At 29.8% G+C, this 21,688-nt stretch overlaps 1 protein-coding gene across 1 annotated transcript; it reads left to right on the forward strand.

The window, feature by feature from the left end:
• Positions 1 to 7,075: 7,075 nt before the first annotated feature.
• Positions 7,076 to 20,999, forward strand: LOC114734510 ((3S,6E)-nerolidol synthase 1-like). Its single transcript, XM_028922129.1, has 7 exons — positions 7,076 to 7,123; positions 18,165 to 18,444; positions 18,672 to 19,041; positions 19,161 to 19,379; positions 19,478 to 19,616; positions 19,709 to 19,957; positions 20,673 to 20,999. Exons 1-7 carry the CDS (start codon positions 7,076 to 7,078, stop codon positions 20,997 to 20,999), a joined length of 1,632 nt encoding a protein of 543 aa, XP_028777962.1.
• Positions 21,000 to 21,688: the final 689 nt, after the last annotated feature.

Genomic DNA, 21,688 nt, shown 5'->3' on the forward strand with positions numbered 1-21,688 from the left:
GTGTAAATTACTAAAAAAGGCATAAGTTAATATGATAATTATATAAAAGATAAAGTTTATAATATATTTTAATTTGAAGGAATAAAATTGTTAATAATATATTTTTTACCAACATAATTAATAATATATAAGATAATATAATTAATAAATAATTAATAAGCATATATATATTTATAAAATATAAGATGACATATGTTTATAAAAAAATAATTGAGGTGTTAAAGTCATATTATCGTTGAGGTCTACTCTGACAGGCATAATCATACTCTCTAATTTGAGCCAGAAGCATAATGAATTTACTTCTTCTGAAACCATGGTTTTAAGCTCAAAATTATGATTTTAGCTCAAACCATGGTTTCTCCATATTTCTCCATATTTGGCAGTCTCTTTCCCCAAACCATGATTTGGGATGACACCCAAACAAGCCCTTATATCATCTTCATAGAACCTCAACAACACTACTTTTATACTAGCTATGCGGTGTGGCGCCAAGCAGAACAAAACAGACCAATGCCAGAGGAAAAAGTTAATAAAACATAATTAGCCTTCTCTTCCTTCCTGCGGGCGGTTCTTTCTTTCCTTAGCTTCTCCTCCTTAGTTTTTTGTCCAAATTCTGTATTTCAAAGAAACTCTGGGTGTGGAAAATAACTTTTAGCCTTAGGTAGTAGTTATGGCGAAAAAATGTTGAAAATGGCGTCTAGCTTGCTTTCTCTTTCTAAATTCATGAAACTTTCCTCAAAGCTCACATCCTCTCATTGAAGGTAATATTCTACGAGACATTATCGATATTAAATATGAGCATATTTTCTAATAAAAATTTGAATCTTAATTCTCTATATTAGGAGAAACTAACTCAATTTGACTAAATTACTTTCTCCTTGCTGCCATTACCTTCTTCCCCTCATTGGCCCTTCCATTTGGTTTGGGCCTTTTAGCAAAAGAAATGGACATTCTCTTCGCCCAATAAAATTTATGTTCTATAATTAATTATTTTGGATATGTTTTGAGCAAAATTTTTTGAGTAATTTCCAACTAATAAAAGTAACATAATTGTCCCAAGATTTCTTCCCTTTCAACTAATTTCATTCTCCTTCTTGGTCTTATTTTCGCTCTCAATGATACAGGCCATGGTAGGAACTAGGAAGAAATTAATTGTTCTTTAGCCCAATGTATATAATTTTTGAACAAAATGGGAAAATCGTAAATAAAAACCTTATAAAATATAAAATTGTGCTTTAAATTCTTGAATTAAAAAAACTGTTGTCAAGGACCAGATCTTAAATATGAATTAGCAAATATTATATAAAAGACCAAATTGCCCTCCATCATTTCCAATTGCAGATTTATTATTTGAAATACTTGGAGTTTATAATACTGTACTTGTCATTTGATAGTATGGACTTGTTATTTGCAATATTTAACTTATAATGTTTAATAATGTACTTGTTATTCCTAATAGTTCATTGGTTATTTTTAATACACAATATTTGCTAATTCATATTTAAGATATGGCCCTTGGCAGCAATTTTTTGAATTCAAAAACCCAAAGTATAATGTTATTCTTTTCAGGGTCTTTATTTGCAAGTTTCTCTAACTAAATTCCATTTCTTTTTAGAAAATTTTATTTTCCTAATAATTTAGCCCAAACTTGTTATAATTGTTCAAGACAAGTAGTCAATAACTCTAAGCCTTTTTTCCTACTTTGGGTCATGTAAATTGTTGGCCCAATTAATGTTGTGATATAATACCATTTATTATATTTTGCTTGAGGTATTTTCCACCTCTTTTAAATTAAAAAAAAAATAGAGGAGCCAGTACCAACAGTATGGGATTATAAGTATGATCAAATCTAAAATCTCCCACTTATAGGAGAACTTCCTTGCGATTAGGCCATGAAGCTCTTGGCGGTATTTCTGTCACTTAAAACCTCATAAAGAACTTATAAAAAATATACTTGTTCTGTTCTAAATATAAGACTCTTATAAATATTAGTATAAAAGTCTTATATTTAGGACTGGAGGAGTAATATTTTTCATAGGGGGTTTTGGGTATTTTCCTGGCTTTGGCCTTGGTGCTTTCCTACCAGTTTGTTGATTAGTAGTGACCCCACAACGCTTGGAACATTTCACTTAATAGTAAATTTTAAGGACTCAGCACTTTAATAGCTATATTGGCCTCATACTCTTGAATTGGCGTTTTCTCTTCTATTGTCCTGTATATATAACTCTTGGATTGTCACCTAACAACTAAACTTTCTTCAAATAACAACTCCTTATTTATAAATAACAAGTCTTTAAGTAGAAATAACAACTCTTTCCATTCAACCCTGGACTCATTAATCAATCCATCCTTTTCCTCTCGCAATTGATATTTCCGATTTATTGTTGTGTAATAATGTCCGAAATCACCACTAAAACTAAAAAAAAAAAAAGGGCAATATATTCATTTGCACAAATCTTAATTAGTGAAGACCCAAAAGCAACAAATTTAGTGTTCTTGTTCCGAGACCAATGCTCATTTCAAAAAGGGGCAATATATTCATCTGCACAAATCTTAATTAGTGAAGACCAAAAAGCAACACATTTAGTGTTCTTGTTCCGAGACCAATACTCATTTGCAGTTTTGCACAAGCTCATGCGGTGTTCATTTTCACGACCTCTACAAACAAAAGAACTTAAGAAGACAAAATTCATGGTTTCCTTTACCATAATACATATTGAAGAATAAATAGGTAACAAGACAAACTACTTAATTTATCTATTCTCATGCCCAAAGAAAAAGTGAGGAAATAACTTAGATACTCAACACTCAGAGAAACTAAAGTTACAAATGAATTATCAGCAGCAGTGCAACAAATATATAACAGAATGAACACCCAAAGAGAGCCAAAATAATGCACTGTGAGACCCAAAAACAAAATGATTACAAGAATGGTAAAATATATACTCTCCGTCTTTTATTATAAGATCCAATTTTTAAGTAGGTATGTTTATTTTTATAAGATCATTTTTTAGTTTGTCTGAATATTTAATATATTATTACCTTTTTTATCTCTAATTTAATACATTTAATACATTCTCTTTATTTATTTATTTATCTCACTGGTACTCTCTCACATTTATTTATTTATATATGGAGGTATATTTGAGAAAAAATTATATTTAATTACTATATATTAATTGTTTTTAACTAATTTTAACTGTTTTTTTAAATCACGTAATTTAATTAAAATGATCTTATAATAAGAGACCCAGGGAGTAAAAAGTATGGAGAGAGACAAAATAGCTAATAACTATGCAAAACAAAGACAAAATAAAGCAAAAACTGTTCAGCATGCCGAGACAAGTCCAGCTCCTGTCCATTATTGTGACAACATACCAGTCCGCACCTTAGCAGCCGCATTCTTGAAGAGCTTCGAGATAGAACCACCATCAACGGAAGGCTTGTGAAAGACCTGGAGTGGATTGGAGGCTAAACTAGAGGTGGTGCGATCTTTTTTGAAGAGTCAGTAATGCCTCTGAAGGGGAGGAGGAAGAGAGGGAAAGTGAGAGAAGAAGGAAAGGGAAAGAGATCATGAGATGGAAGAAAGAGAAGAAGAAGAAGGGCATTTCCGTCTTTTCAATAATATTTCATAATTTATATTAAAGACCCGGCCTCTGACAGTAATTTTGTAAATTGAAGAACTAAATTATAATTCTATATTTTTTTAGGGTCTTTGTTTGTAACTTTTTCTAAATTTTATCAACTTAAGACGCATTCCGTGACTCATGAACTGATTGACAGCGTCTTGCATGTTGGAATGGAGCCACATCTCAGAGGTCTAAATCCAATTAACTAGTCGTATGAAGCACGCCTCATCATTTTCCAACTGGTCCAACATTTCAACACGCAGGCCTACTCCTTTCAGTGCTTTTGTTAATAAGTTATAATTAATTAAATTACGTAAATTAAAAAATCAAGTAAAATTTATTGATGACAGTAAATATATAAGAAATATATTTTTCTTCAAATATACTCTAGTTTATGAAAAAAAAGAATTAGAGAGAGAACAAGTAGGAAAAATGCCAATAATTAGTAGGGTAAAAATAATATAAAGGCATATAATCAATTGGGAATAAAAAAAATTTAAAAAAAAAGCGTACATTAATAAGATGTTAAACATTTTAAAAATGTAACTTATTGTAACTTGTGAGAAAAACTGGAAGGAGTATTTATAAAATCCAATTAAGTAATTACATCTTTTTAAAAATTTATTTATTTTTTACACTTTTACTTTGAATAATGGATTTAATTTGATTAAAATTAAGGAAAATGATTAAAAAAAGAAATATGAAATTGTTAATTCCTAATTCATGAAGCTAGGGTTGAAAATGACAGGGAGAGAAGTAAATCCAAATTAAAATTTTGAAATTGAAAAGAAATAACAAAAATGTTCTTTTGTTTTTTTTTCAAAAAAAGCTTCAATCCCTTTCCTGGTGCCACCACCCGCAGCAGGCTGCAAACGCCAACAACGGCCACCGGCGTGGTGGCTGTTGCCAACTGACAGAGTTTTTTTTTTTTGTGTCAGAATTTTTTTGGCTATGAACAATTATTTGAGAAAAGTAGTTGGGTGGAATTTAATCCTATCATCCCAAGGTCATTTGGGCTAACAAGGGAAAAAAAAAAGTGACCATTGAGCCACTAATGATTTATTAGCCTTAAAATAAATAAAAAAAGGGAAAATAAGTTAACTTTTTTACTCTAACTCCAACTTGTGACAACAATTTATCTAAAAATGATAAGTATTGATAAGAAAATAATAAGTTTAAACTTAAAATTAACAAGGTGTTTTTTTATGATACATAACGTAAAATAGTATATGAATTAATTAAAAAGGATAACAATTTATCTGAGAATGACAAGTCTTGATTGTGAAATGACAAGTTTAAACTTGATATTATTAATGTGTTTTTTACCTGATATATAATGTGAAATAACATGTGAATTAATAAAAAAATGACAATAATTTATATAGGAATGACAAGTCTTGATTGTGAAACGACAAGTCTAGATTTAAGATTAATAATACATTTTTAATTGATTTATGTTTAGATTTATTATTTTCTAATCAAGACTTGTCTTTCTCAGATAAATTATTGTCATTTTTAATTGACTCACATTTTATTTCCTATGATGTATTAGGGGAAAAAAACACCTTATTAATACAAGTTTAGACCTGTCGTTCCTAAATAAATTGTTGTCATTTTTAATTAACTCACATGTTATTTTTCGTTATATATAAAAAAAACACATTATTAATTTTAAGTTTAGATTTGTCATTTCCCAATCAAAACGTGTCATTCTCAAATAAATTGTTATCATTTTTAATTAATTCACTTGTTGCTTCATGTTATATTTTAAGGGAAAAAATGTTTTGTTAATATCAAGTTTAGACTTATCATTTTTCAATCAAGACTATTATTTTTAGATAAATTGTTGTCACAAGCTAAAGTTAGAGTGAAGGAGTTAACTTATATTTTTTGCATTACAATATTAAGAAATTATTAGTGGTCCAATAGTCACCTATCTTTTTATTGATCGGGATCAAATCCTACCCCATCCCCTTCCTGAAATAATTTTTCATGACAACAAAAAAAAAAAAAAAACCCTGCTAGTTGGCAGTGGCCAGTCTTCGGCGAGGTGTTGAATTTTTTTTTTTAAAAAAATAGAGATCCATTTTTATCATTTCTCTTAAATTTTAAAATTTTAATTTGAATTTACTGCCCTCTCTATTATTTTCAACCTTTAGCTTCCTAAATTTAAAAAATTACAGTTTCAGCCTTATTTTCCCCCCCTAAAATTAAAGTAGCTCAAATCTTTGATATTTAACTAACTTTATCTATGCTTTTCATATTAGAGTTCATACGAACATATATATATATATATATATATATGCGCACATATATGTGTGTGTATATTCCTTCATCTATAATGAATGAGAATATGACTGTAAATAACGCTTGGTCCAATGGAACAATCCAACAAGTTTACTTAGGCTTGTTTTGGTACAAGTGAGACAGGGAAGAAAAATTTTAATAAATTTATTTGATTAAAATTTTATTTTATACATTTTTTTATCAAAATTTTACAATCTAATATTTTTAATTTTTAAATGAGGCTATTAAAAAAAAATTTTCTCCCTTCTAATTCCTTCGCACCAAATATATGAACCAACCGACCATCTATATGTTAAAATTAATGTATTAAGAGATCCGTTCTAATCCCCCCCCCCCCCGGGGAAAAAAAAAGTACCAAAGACAACTTAGAGACATTATTTGATCTATACTTGCTACGTGCCCTGTCCTGTCTGCGTTAAAACAAACTGGCCAAATTTTTCATTAATATTATTTAAATACTCACTCCAATTCTTATTATAAATTTTAAATAACAAACAATTAATTAAAATTAGTTAAAATAAATAAATAGATTTAAACTAGACTTTTATTTCTAAATATGTCTTTATAATAAATGAGAAAAAAAAAAAGAAAATGTGTGAAATATGTGATAAGAGAGAAAAAAATTAAAAATAACATTAAAAAAATACATTAAATGTTAAGACAAATCTAAATTGAAGCTTACAAAATGGACGACACCCTTTTCAAAATTGGAAACTCATAAATAAAACCAGAGAGAGTAATAATTAATAATTAATTTTGAAAAGATGACACAACTGAAAACTATATTTATTTTAAAACTATGCATATAATGAAAATAAAATATTAAGAGTAAAAGAAATAAGAATTGAATAAAATTTAAAGAGAAAATTATTTTTTTGGTCCTTCCACTTCTATAACATAGTTTCTTAAATATGATTTGGCGCTGCTCAATCCTCAACTTTTGACCTGCTTGAAACTCATTCATTATCTTTTTCCTTTTTTCATAAGAAAATGATCCTCATCAAATGTAACTCATACTTGAGTCATCATATTAAGTGGTTATGTGGCTGCCAAGTCACCATCATTTTCAACCTCCCTACCGTCTCTTGCTGGCTCACTTACGGGTGTTGATAAGAATCATTTCCATTTCACTTACTGGTATGGAGACCGAGTCAGAGTGGAATGGAAAAGGATTGTTGTCAGCACCAGTAAGTAAGCCAATGAGAGACGGTGGGAGGCTGAAGATGATGGGACGGTGACTGGGTATCCACATAAGCAGTTAATAGGATGACCCAAATATGAGTTGGATTGATAAGGATCATTTTCTTTGAGAAAAAAAAAGAATGAATTTTAAATGAGTCAAAAGTTTAGGAATGAATCGCGCCAAGTCATATTTGAGGTTTTGAATTATAAGTGAGTTGAAAGTTGAAGTATTAAAAAATTAATTTTTCTAAATGTAAAATATGGACGGTCTGAAATTTCATTTTTGTTTTTGCCAAGAAAAAAACTAATCTGTAGATCTTTATAGTTTTATCAAGTTTTGAATCAGATCTCTATAGATTTTTTTTCTTTTTATGCAATTCTTATTGTTTGCCTAATTTTAATGCCAATCCTTCTATTATAACGTGAAATGGATTGGCATTAAAATGATGAATCTGAAACATATAGTGAAACTTATGCAAAAGGAGATGAGGAGGATGATGGTGGAGAGAGAGGATGCATGAACTGTGAGACTGAATCGAGGAGGGGGAGGGAGGAACGGAAGGAGTAGATGGTCGAACGTAACCCACATCACCCATGAATTAATAGCGCTGTAACAGAAGGATTGACATTAAAATTAGGCAAATACTAAGAATTGTACAAAATTCGTAAGGACCTGATTTTAAATTTAATAAAATTATAAGGACCTACAGATTAATTTTTCCTTTGGCAAACGCCCAACGACCCATCATTCGATGGAAAACATTTCTCATTGTTCAGATTAGCACATTTCGAATTTCAAATTTAATACGAAGTTTCATGCTAGCAGGCAGCTAACGGATTCAACCCAATCATTAATGATCTCACCTAACCAAATTCCATTTCTTTTTAGAAAATTTTATTTTCCTAATAATTTAGCCCAAACTTATCATAATTGTTCAAGACAAATATTTAACAACTCGACGCCTTTCTTCTTACTTTGGGTCATGTAAATTGTTGCCCCAATTAATGTTTTGCTATAATACCGTTTATTATATTTTGCTTGAGGTATTTTCCACCTTTAAAAAAAAAAAATAGAGGAGCCAGTACCAACAGTATGGGATTATGAGTATGATCAAATCTACAATCTCCCGCTTATAGGAGCACTTCCTTGCGACTAGGCCACGAAGCTCTTGGCGGTATTTGTGTCACTTAAAACCTCCTAAAGGCCTAAAAAAAAAAGTACTATTAGTGACCCCACAACACTTGAACATTGCACTTAATAGTAAATTTTAAGGACTCAGCACTTTAATAGCTATATTGGCCCCATACTCTTGAATTGGCGTTCTCTCTTCTATTGTCCTGTATACATAATTTGACATTATCCTTGCCTTAAGTCGACGTGAATATCGATGGCCGTGAGGATACGTAACGAATTAGGATACGTTTTCTGATCAATTTATTAATGTTGTTCGTTAATTGGGTTTGGTTTTGTTTCTTTCTTAATTTATATCGATTTGGTTCATCTTTAGATCAAGTTTCAACGAATTCTTTTATAGTACGAAAACTATTTTACACACTATTCTTAACTAGTGTACCAATTTTCCCTAGCATGATGACGATGGGCTGTAAAGAAATGCGTGCATTTGACATAAATTTGTCATAATCACAAATTAGTTATAGAAAAGTCAAGGTCGCTCAATACACTTCACATCACAGAGTTTTTTAATTCCTGGGAGTATAAATAACAACTATTATGAATATAAATAAAATACATTTCAGACATAATAAATAAAATATAACATATTTGTGTATATATATATATATATATCAAAGTATGAATATTAAGGATATCAATTATTCAGATATTATAAATTCTATTTCCTAAATATAAGAACTAGATAATTAATTTGTACAAATTGAAAAAATTAGTTAAGTTATTGTTATTTCTAATAAGTGTGCACTGTTTAAAATAATTTTTTTTTATTCATTTGCATTGGATACATTGCTCTTGATGGAAAATGCCATTAACATGTATTAATATAGAGAATTTAGAAAATAAACTTATAAATTTAAAAGATAAAATGAATCTATATATTATATATATTTTTGGTAACAGAACCAATATATTATATTTAGTATCAAAACAAATTCACTCCGGTCCTTAATAATTAATATAAGTCACTTGTAATATATTCTCGTATATCAAGGAATGTATTAAACTGAAAATTTTTTTGATGTTACCTTTATGAAAGTTCTCTCTCTCTCTCTCTCTTCACATTTACAAATCATGCTCATATTTCCCCTTTCTTTCTCCTTTCAATGAGAATTAAGTGAGGATCAAATTAGAAAACAAGCATTAAATATAAGTGACATAATTTTATAATTAAAATTTTCCCCATAAATGACTTAGCCAAAACTTTTTCCTTGCAAATAAGGGTAGAAATAAACTAGGCTAGGCTTTAGCTAAATAGGCCTGGACCTGCATCATAGATCTAAAGCCTGGGCTTGAGCCTGAGCTTGCATGTATGCTTTTTTTTAAGCTCGAACCTGAGCCTTCAAAAGGTCTGATAAAACCTAAAAGCCTTTTTAAAAGCCTACTTAAAATTTAGGTATTTAAATAGGCTTAAAAGCACATGCCTCCAAATTCATGTATAACTCTTCAAACCTATTTTAAAGCCTATGTTATGTCTTAAAAGCTTATGATCTATTCTCACATATAATATAAGATAATAAGAGTCTAGTAAGGAAAAAGAATGCTTAGTGACAACAATTGTTCTGGCAAATATGAATAAGAACAACTAATTATATGTTGACTAAGGAGATATATTTTTTAAAATCAACCAAACCCAACAAGTGGCATGTAAATAAAACTAGATTTTGCCCTTTGCTTTTCTCGCAGTATTATAATATTTCATTTGGGCATCACCAAAACAAACTTACTACAATTGTTATGCTTTAGTGAACAACATAAATTAGGGGAGAGGGATAAGCTAACATAGTCATTTTGAGTGATCAAAGAAAAGAAATGTAGAGGTGAAAGATTGATTGATGAAAGGGTCACGTTTGTGTGTGAATGGTGGGATATGAGGCTTAGGATTTTATAAATAATTTATAAAATTAATCTAGATTATATTATATAATAGTGTAAATTTAAATATAAAAAAAAGAAGCTAAATAGGCCAAGCCTATAGGCTTGTAGGCTAAGCCTTGTAAAAATAGGCTTAGCCTGTTTATCTAAATAGGCCTAAACCTGAGCATGGCCTATTTACTAAATAGGCTAGGCTAGGCCTAAAATAGGCTAGACAAGGCCTAGCCTACTTCTACTCCTACTTGCAAATGACTTCTATTTGAGACGGGAGTATCATATAAAGAATGATAATTGAGTCAAATGAAAAAATATTATTCACTCTGTTATCATATATAAGCGACAAGGAGGATGGCTCCTATGGAGTACTCCAGCAGTGCTTAATAATTAATATAAGTCACTTTGATTATGTTTTACATAGATTAAGAAAAACTTTAAATTTCATTATTTTTATTTAAAATTCAATAAGTTTTTGATATTATCCTTATTTATGTATATTATATTTTTAGAAAAAAATTAACATAATAATAAATAAAAAGTAAAGTTATATATTCATATGAAAAATTTTTCTTCCTGTCCTATAAATAGAACCAAACAATTTTCTTCTCTATACTTTACAAATAGGGAGCGGAGCGTCAACAAACAACCTCACAAATGCTGACGCCATTCTTGTTAAAATCTCATAATCACGAATCGTCCACATCTCTAAACCAAATGATCTCTTCTTGATTGTTAATATATTTCTTGTTAATATGTTATATAAAAATTCTTATGGATGAATTTATTATTTTGTAGTTGACACACACACACACACACACACACACACTATCTATAGAAATTATTAAATTAATTATGATCAGATCATTGATCCTTTAGTCAATGACTTATCTGATTTACTGACTTATCTATTTGTTTAAAAACAAATAAATTAGTGACCAAATTTTGTCATTAATTATTTTAGCAACAAAATTAAATTAGTGATGATCGTTTTTGCTGTGGAATTTGCATGTTTTGTTGCTAAATTTTGCTACTAATTTGTTGTTTTTTCGCAGCGTTATAGAATGTAGTTTGAAAATTATTTGAGGGAGGAGTTAAAAACATGTTTAGATGTGCTTGAATCTGTTATCAAAGTTTAGTTTAACATGTTTTACATTTTTAATTCGCTCTGAAATTCATACTATGTGTAAATTTGGTTAAATTCACAAGTTTAATTCTACAAGTCTATCATTTTTATTGAGTGGAGTAAGTGAAACATATGTTAAGTAGAACTTCACCAATCGCACCACCCAATCCAAAGAATAATAAAACCAAAAGATAGAAACTTCTATGTTGATTGTGATAAATCATGAATATTGATAGATTTAATTTCAATAATTTGACATTTCCTCATGATAATTCTTTAATTTTAAGGGTGTGTTTTCTCCATGAACCTTTCCTGTGGAACTTTTGTTTTAAAGATTTTATTTTTTACTTTATAATATAATTGCCTTTTATTTTAAAAAAAATTCAATAACTTGAATTTAAAATATATTTGAATCAAACTTTTGTCATTTTTATATTCCAATCATTTAATGATATATTTTTAATAACCGTTTATTGATAAAGGGAAATTGGTAAATTCTCAAAACTTCACGATTCAAATTTATATACTTGTCATAAGTTTGTTTGAACTCGTGCATTGAACAATCTTAGTTGAATATGTGGTTTTAAAATTACTCTCTTGGTTGGTTTTCTTTCTTTTCATATGTCACATCTTATTATATTACAAATCACTGAATGTGATGCTGATTAAAATTTTTTAATATTGTCTTTATGTAAAATGTCGTTAGTTGCATATTGTATTGCTTTTTTGGATGTAATTGATTGATTGATGATGGTATTAAATATAGGTAAACTTAAAATTTTATAACCACAATTCTTTTATTTTCATTAGATAGTTAGAAAGGGTCAAGGAAATCTAGATTTTTGACAATTCAATTTCAATGTGAACCGCATGAGCCATCACGAAATGAAAAACCAAGAAAATCATTTTCGATGGTAACTTACTTCAAAGTGATCATATAGCACATACGACAATACGAGATTGCATGCCGCCGAAGGCTTGTTTATAATTGTATTATAAATAACTAATTCACCGATAGCAAATAATTATTTAAAATTAGTTAAAAGTAATAAATAAGTTATAAATGTATCTTTGTCTTCATTATGTGCTTGTAATAAATGAGAAAAAGAAAGAAAGATAATGTACGTGGAAATGTTATAAGGGAGAATATGGCAAAGGAGAAAGACTAAATAATTAAGGGTGAAATTTAAAAAAAAAAAATACATTAAATGTTAAGACAGATTTCAAATGAAAGCTTATAAAATGGAATGAACCACATCCCTTCCTAAATTTTGAGATTATAAGTGGGAGCTATTATTGCATTAATTTCAAATGCCTCATACAAACGTGAATTGTCATATTTTTAGTAAAATCTAATAATTAGCCTGGTTGTATAAACGAGATTATGTGGACCTTATTTATTGTTAAATCTAATTTTTCTCATTAAATGCGTACCAAAACACCATTATTTTTCTGCCACATTTACACCTATTAAATGGTCAACCATTCTTTATAGTAATAAATTGGCTTCTTTAAGGTATTATTCCTCTAGTTCTACTACTCTGTTCCTCTATGTGGGCAAAGATTCTTTCCACTTCCCTCTCCCTCCATTTTCATCCACTTCCATCTCAACCATTAAAATTAAAATTACAATCCACATTTCATATTTTAGAAAATAATTTTATAAAATATTTTTTTATTATTGTTTTGAATTATCCTGTCTAAAATTTAGTAGTTTAATTTTATTTCTTTATTTTAAAATTTTTTTAATATTTTATTCATAATTTTTTAAAATATGAAATCTGGAATGTCAAACTTTCAATGTAATCAGTAAAATGAGAAGTGGATAAAAATGGAGAGGAAGGGAAGTGGAGAGACCCCTCTCCCCCTATTATATGTAAGTTATTTGTAAGAGAAAAATTTGTGCCTAAATATAAATCACTTGTATGGTAATTAATGATCTTTTTCTAATTTAACTCTTATTAAATACAATGAAAAAAATAGGTGATAGAAAATACCCAATAATTTTTTTGGTGGCCTTTCTTTATCAAGCGCAGTGCATGTATGTGGAAGATTTGATCAATTTAATGCTTTTCTTTTTATGCCAAAATATGATACAAGTAATTTACATATAGGAACAAAGTAGTATTTAAAAGTCACTTCAAACATGTTTCATATAGATCAAAAAATGTAGGAGAAAAGTTTTTTTTTTCAATAAATATAAATTATTTGTAGGGTAATTGATGACCTTTTTCCAGTTTAAATCTTATTAAATACAATAAAGAACATAGGCGATAGAAAATGTACAACAATTTTTTTTAGTACTTTTTCTTTAATAGGAGCAAATGTGGAACATTTTATCAATTTAATGAATTTATTGATATACGAAGATGAGATATAGTAACTTACATGTAAGAACGAAGTGGTATTTATAATTCACTTCCTGTATTTTTCACACAAACTGAGAAAAAACCTAAATTTTATTAATTTCCCTTAAAATTTAACAACTTTTCAACTTTGTTCCTATTTCATATATATTAATCTCATGAAAACAAAGTTAAAACAAGGATAAAATTACATTGTACATTCGTACAAAAAATGTTTTTTTATCTGTTTTATAAATAGGATTTATAGAAGTATATGATTTCTCTTCTCATATATGTTTGAATCTCATATTTTAGTGGGGAGTTAAAAAGGGGGAAAGCTCAATTTATGATGAACTAGACAAATGCGAAAAGTGTCTCGTATGCTTGAACCAAGCTAAGTAAGCTCTCCCTACACTGTCTTTCAGAGCACTGTCAATAAAATTTGGATTCTGTTTAGGTAGAAGGAAATTAAAAGGAGAAAAAAATGACCTAATATTTTTTTTTCTCTAAAGACTAATATTTAATATTCTTTTAATTACACATTTTTCTAGAAAGTTAACTTCTCGAGAGGTGACACTTCCTATAAAATTAACTTGTCAAGAAGTTATTTTACATATATCTGTTTACAAAATATAGAGAAAACGAAAAAAAAAAAAGAGATCTTGAAAATTGCAAAATCTCAAATTATGTGTTTTCACAAAAATCTGTTGCTATTTGTAATTTAATTATTGTCAAAACCTATTAAAATGTTGTTACAAATCCTAATTTGGGATTTTATAATTTTTAGGGTCTTTTTCTGTCATTCTCCTAAACTTTATTAATTTTTTATTTGAAAGACAAAGATTGGGAGCATAGAACTCGTCTTGGTTTTGCTCAGGCTAATTATGAGAAAACTGTGTGAGACTTTTCACTTTCTGAGAAGTTAAGAACCAAAGAAGATGTACTTCTCTGCTTCCGGAGATGTCCTAACTTCCCTTCCCAACTTTCCTCCGACGAAAATTTTAATTAATATAGTGAGGTATAATTAATATTATCACATTTCATGCTCCTTATTATCTTTTTGTTTTTAGTCTTGATGTTAAAAATTCATAATGCAAGTTTTTTTTTAATTATAAAACTTTAGAGATTATTATTATAAATTACGCATGTTTCCTTGTGCGATACACTGAGTTAGATAAATGAGATGCTCCATTATCGATTTTTTGTGGATAATGTGATTTACCATAAATTTTATATTTTTATATTACTTATCATAAGAAAATTTTTATTCATTAATCAGGATGATGCAGGCAGTTAGAAGTCTAATTAAATTATTTGAGTCATGGACGACATCTTTTATTATAAGTTTTACAATATTAGGGTCCATTTGTGTCCTATTGTTCCCTGAAACAGAATATCAAGACACCATGCTAACGTGAGAATTTCATTAATATTTAAATATGTTGGTATCTTTTAAAACATAAGTTAGCCATTTTGATTGTTTAAAACCCAACTAAACTTTCTATAAAGAAAAACCCACAAAGCTATGCTATTCCAAATAAAGAAATTAAAAGAAATGACATGTCTATATTGGATCACATATTTTTTGATGAACCACATCATCCTCCAACATTCATACAAAACTAAGCAATTTCGCTTCTCCTCCAATCAATTCTCCCCTCCGCCAAAAAGAGAAAATCTTATATATTTCCTGAAATCATAGACTCATTCAAAAAAGAAAAACAAAGGAAATAGAAAAACCATAAATGTCAGTTTGAAGAATTAATTACTCAATGGTACCTAAACTCAAGTACATTGATACTTTCTAAGTATGAAATCTTTCATAATATTGATACTTTCTGTGTATAAAATTATATTATCATTGGCCAATTAATTCTCCAAAAAAAAAAGGTATTTATGAGGATTTTTTAAAAAAAAATTCATTGGTAAATAACTCTAAATATTTGAACGATGCCAAATTGATAGAAGATATATTGTCTTTTTGAAACTTTAATTTATTCCATTGCTCAAAAGCTTTCTTTAATTAGTTATTTAATTTAATATACAATAACCGATGATTGTCATATAGAAGAGCTTGTCTTAAATTTGTCAATTCGAGGTACCATATACTTGAATAGAGTTTAGAGAGAATTACAATTAGATCTCAAAGAAGAGATTTAATTACCCTAAAATCTATTGACAACTAAAAAACATACAATGACAAGTCACATAATAGGAAATGATATCTTCATGCTGGTAACTTCTTGTTAGGATTTTGTTATAATTAAATTACTTTTTGGAATCTCGTGGTAATTCTGCCTAGAATTTAATTACTTGATATAAAGTACATATACTTGAGGGGAATGGTCACACTATTCAGTTTAGATTGGTAATTTATTGTGAAAAAATTTAAGTAACTAATTAGAAACTGGATATAAGCTTAGTACCTGAACCAAAAACAATGCATGTGTTCTCATCTTTCTCTGTCATTCTCTCTATTACTTCACTTATCTTTATCTTGAAAAGTCTTATATACTCTATTTTTCGGCTCAATTTTGTTGTTTCAAGTTTTAAACTTCAGTTACCAATTTTTGTAACACATCCAGTTCACCTCTTTTTTGGGGGATTAATCTATCCTACTATATATTGTAACAATGTAAAGCTCTATGTGATAACGATTGAATTTTTTTTAATAAAAATCTTCTTTAATAATAATTGAAAATAATTTACGTCCATGCATGTATATGATGAAAAATTTTCTTAATCTTCGGACTTTTCATTCTTACAACTCCTCACATGCTTGCAGATGAGTTCTTCAAATCTTACAATCAATTAATTTCTAAGACAAGAATTCCTCAAATTTGAAGAACATAAGAAAATATACACAGGATTAGTTGGGCTGGCAGCAACAAGGTTGGAGGAATCCTTAAGGTGAACACACATTTAATACGTAATACTATTTTGAATAAGATAACTTTCAATAAGATTATATCCGTGCTTATAAAAAAGGAAAAAATGGAAGGACTTTTTTTTTTTTTGGGTGAGAATGGACGGACAATTTTGTCTTCACACTACATTGTCACTATTTTCATTATCTGGATTTAAAGTGATATCTTCTCAAATTACTTCCATAGGAACCACATACAGTTTTTTCCCCCCGATTTGACACTATGTAAAGGAATACAATTCCAAGTGGCCCCTTTAAACGTACGCTGCACATTCATGTGACGCATATTTTCCTTGATAATCCAAAAACAAGTTAGGTGGGCTCTTCTTCTTCATATCCGTAAGAGAAAGATATTATTAAAAGAAATATTTATACCAACAAGTTGTTGGTTGAAATGATAAGCAGTCTTATCTTGTAAAAAGGAGAATACAAGCTCAAATTCTGAAAAGTATACTTATTGGAAGGATTTTAACTTTAACATTCCGACTTAACAGGAATTAGTTTTAAACTCAAAATGACTTAAGTATATTCTGAGTTATCAAAAAACACATGCCAGACATTTGTCCTTGTCAATATTTTCCCTCTTATTTGCCTGGTCTCATTTTTTCCTTCCTTGCACTTCAGGTAGAAATGAGTGAAAGAAAATATATTAGTATTTAATACTTTTCTGAATAAGGATAAAAATAAAAGATTTTACCTATTTAATTAATGTTTTCCTTCTACCAGTTACAAATGATAAGGACAAAAATGAAACCGAGAAGCTAGACTTGTGGAATTCAATTGTCACCATGAAACATGTTTGACATTGGGGCCCATATCTTTAATTGTGCTTGAAAGGAACATCAGAAATGTCGGAGAAACCAGACTTGTAGAATTCAATTTTGTTTCCTTATGTTTTAATGATACTCTCTCGCGCCTAACTGCTTCTCTATATAAATGGCTTCTTCTTATTTCCTCCTCACTACAATGATATCCCTCCAACATAGAATCTACCATTAAAGCATCAAAGCAAACCTTCTTTCTGCATAATATATATATATATATATATATATATATGCTCATTCGTCATGGTACCCTGTCAGCTTTACACCCTAAAGTCGCCATTTTTTCTGAAGCAAATCTCAGATATTCCAAGAACCAATCCCAGACGAAATCATTTCTCAAACTCTGCTTCCATGACTAAAGCCATTTCTATCATTTCCATGCAGCGGAACATCAGTCCTTCAAAATCAACATTGAATGTGAGGCAATTCCCTTTTATCACTTTTAATTCAATCTTCTATACACACATACATATTCCAAGAGAGTGTAAACAAAATAATGTGATTTATTTATATCATCATTATTTCTTATATAGCTATCTGACTGAATTAGATGCGAGCATTGTTGGGTCCAATTGGGACTCTCTCTCTTTGTTGGGCCTAATTAGGAGTAGCTTTTTCATATGTGTTTTTTGCATCACACGGCCTCATACACGAGACTTGTGCTTAGGAAGTCAAAGCTCTTTCCACTATAATGAATGCATGTTCGTTCATTTATATATCATCTTTAATTTATACTTGTAGGTATAATTGTTACTCATTTTCAGGATGACATACATATCAGACATGCAAAAGAATTGAAGAACGTTAAGAAAATCTTCTTTGAAAAAGCAGGAGAGAGATCAGTGGATGGTTTATATATGATTGATATGATCCAAAGGCTTGGGATTGAACACCACTTCGAAGAGGAGATTCAAGAGGCTGTTCGAAAACACTATCTGAAGCTTGGAACTCACAGCTATTATAACACAGATCATAATCTTCAGCTCTCTGAAGTTGCTCTTCAATTTCGCTTGTTAAGACAACAACTTTGTGATATAGATACAGGTAATTGTAAACGTGTCTTTCCTTTTCCAGAAAGTAAAGACTCATAATTAGAATAAGATAGATGCAGGCACGTGATGCATATTTATCACGCGAAGCTTTCGCTTCTATGGCCAAATATATAATATTATATAATTCTTTCTAAAAGCCACACATGTCAATTATTGGAATAGCAGTACTGTTCTTGAATCTTAAAAAATGAATGGTTATTATTGAATCTTATTGTGCAGGCGTGTTTGAAAACTTCATGGACAAGAAGGGAAGGCTGAGGCAGAAATTTTGGGGAGACACTGAAGGGTTGATTGAACTGTTTGAAGCTTCGCAGTTAAGTATACAAGGAGAAGATGATCTTCATGAAGCTGGGAACTTTACATATCATCTTCTAAGTTCAAGATTCCATGAATATCATGAAGCTAATGTTATTGCAAATACTCTCAAGTACCCAATTCACAAAAGTTTGCCCAGGTTTACGCCCAGAAATTTCCATATTTCAAATTCCCAACTTAACAATGGATGGTTAATGCCTCTAGAAAACCTATCCCAAATCAATACACAAATTGCTAACTCAATCAACCTGAAGGAGATACGTGCAGTGTCTAAGTGAGTTATTTTAATCTGATATAATATCAGATAACATTCTATATATTAGCCTATTTATAAAAGACAAGTCGTAGTTACATTCTCGTACTGACACAGTTTTATACATGTAATGTATATAGGTGGTGGAAAGAGCTGGGTTTAGCCAAGGACTTGACGTTTGTTAGAGACGAGCCAATAAAGTGGTACACGTGGTCCATGGCATGCCTCACGGATCCTATCTTTTCAGAAGAAAGGATCGAACTCACAAAACCCCTATCTCTGGTATACATAATTGATGATATATTTGATGTTTATGGAAGTTTGGACGAACTCCGTGTCTTTGTAAATGCTGTTAAGAGGTAAATTAATTTTCACACACACATAAATAATGAATTATAAAAATCATAACAAGTTTCTCATTGGTGTTAACACAATGAATGTATGAATATTAATGCAGATGGGATTTGGGAGCAACTGAGCGATTACCAGACTACATGAAAGCTTGCTTCAAGGCCCTCTATGATATTACCAATGAATTTGCCATTAGGGTCCAAAACAAACATGGATGGAACCCTATAAAAACGTTAATCAAATCGGTAATTATAAATTAAGTTCATGTTTCAGTTTATAAGAAAAAGACCTCTCTTTTAAGGGAAAAAATCATTGATTTATAATTTCTTTTTTGTAGTGGATAAGATTGTGCAATGCCTTTTTGGAAGAAGCCAAATGGCTCAGTTCAGGGAAGTTACCAAATAGTGAGGAGTATTTAGAGAACGGGATTGTGAGCACAGGGGTGGATGTGTGCCTTGTGCACGCATTCTTCATGTTAGGTGAAGGCATTACCAATGAAACTTTGGTTCTCATGGATGGCTTTCCACCTTTGATATCCTCCACATCCACAATTCTCAGGCTCTGTGATGACTTAGAAGGTGCAAAGGTACGGTGAAAAAAAATGATGTTATGATTAAGATTTAAATATATTGTGTGGTGATATATATATTAGAATTATATTGGATGACTGGCCACAGTTAAATCATGATGTAGTAAATCCATTAATTCAACTTCTGATTTAGTTTTCAAGACGTCAGCGACCAATCGTTCTAGATTGTAACTATCTGTAACTTTATATTTCTCTCAATACTCCCTCTAATCTTTTAAATATGGGAACTAAACAACTTATTTACAGAGATTAAGGAAATCGGTTAATTAGTAATTTGAAAAAATGTGTGTTGCCTAGAATACTCTTTTTAATCATTTATATTAAAATTACTCTTTGATGAAAATTTTCTGAGTATAGGCAATCAATTGCAATAGTTCGAGAAAAAGATATTATAAATATAGGTGATAAAGTAAATACAAATCTTACATTTAAGACAAAACTAAATCCCCTAACTAACTCCTACATTTTGAACCGGAGGAAGTATACCATACATGATGTTAAATTGGTTACATTTTACAAACAAATTCAAAAATATTTTCATGTGAAGTAGAAAGCTAGAATACTATGATACCATTATATTCAAGGAAATTTGGGCAAGTCCAATTTGAAGCTACATGATTGTTTGACATAATTCATCCACTTCACATTTGGACCACAAATTTGGAAGACCTCGATCCACAGGCCTCAATATAATATCTTTTTCTTATTACAGGACAATGATCAAGTTGGAAAAGATGGGTCCTATCTTGCCTGTTACATGAAGGACCACCCAGGAGTTTCTGAGGAGACAGCAAGAGAACACATCAAACATAAGATCTCAGATGCATGGAAATGTCTCAACAAAGAATGTTTCACTCGAACAAATCCATTTCCCTCATCTTTTGCTAAAGTCTGTCTGAATGCTGCGAGGATGGTGCCTATAATGTATAGTTACGATAACTGTAGCCCATCAAGGCTAGAAGAGCACGTAAAATCTTTGCTTTATGCTGATGGTATCAGAGAGATGATACATCAGAAAGATCAGACCCTCGTATTGTGAAAATAATGTGGCATTACTTTTTATTATCACACTTGTTATATTCAAGGAGTTTCTAGGTAGAAACTAGATTATGGTTCTAAAAGTAATTTTACAATATATAAAGTAACTATATGAAAGGAGTTTTGTTTCGAGAAAGTACTTTTTAAAAGTGGCCGTCTATCATCTTTTATAATATGTATAATTTTAGGGAGATGGATGAGAGTTGAGTCCAAGAACACTTGTTACTAATAAAAGTCTATTTCTTTTTATCTAGATGTCGGTTCCCCGTGTTGTACAAGGTTTACAAATAGTACTATTTACAGTACTTCTATTTACAAAACATTTTTTTGGGTCAAAACTATTTACAAAACATTACGAAACCTACCTACCTCCCTCCCTCTCTCTGTGTACAATAAACAAAAAATATTAGAAATAGGATATAAAACATTGTTTATGTATGATTTGAAAATGAGATGCATTTTCACCATATTTTTAGACATACGCATTGATTTGCTATGTTATTAAGGAAGATATAAAATAAGAGGCATCCCATTAAGCAAGAATACCGAAAAGTTGATGGATATTATTATTCGATTACAGATTTTATTGAAATTCCAAACGCTAGCTCATCCATTTTTTTTTGGGTGGAAATAAATTTATTCATTAGAACAAATAATTACAAGAAGACAAGAACTAAGTACAAAGCAAAC

Source organism: Neltuma alba, unplaced genomic scaffold (genome assembly GCF_004799145.2).
Source record: "Neltuma alba isolate B1F8T4 unplaced genomic scaffold, ASM479914v2 tig00013107_pilon, whole genome shotgun sequence".
In the NCBI taxonomy this organism is placed as follows: Eukaryota; Viridiplantae; Streptophyta; class Magnoliopsida; order Fabales; family Fabaceae; genus Neltuma; species Neltuma alba.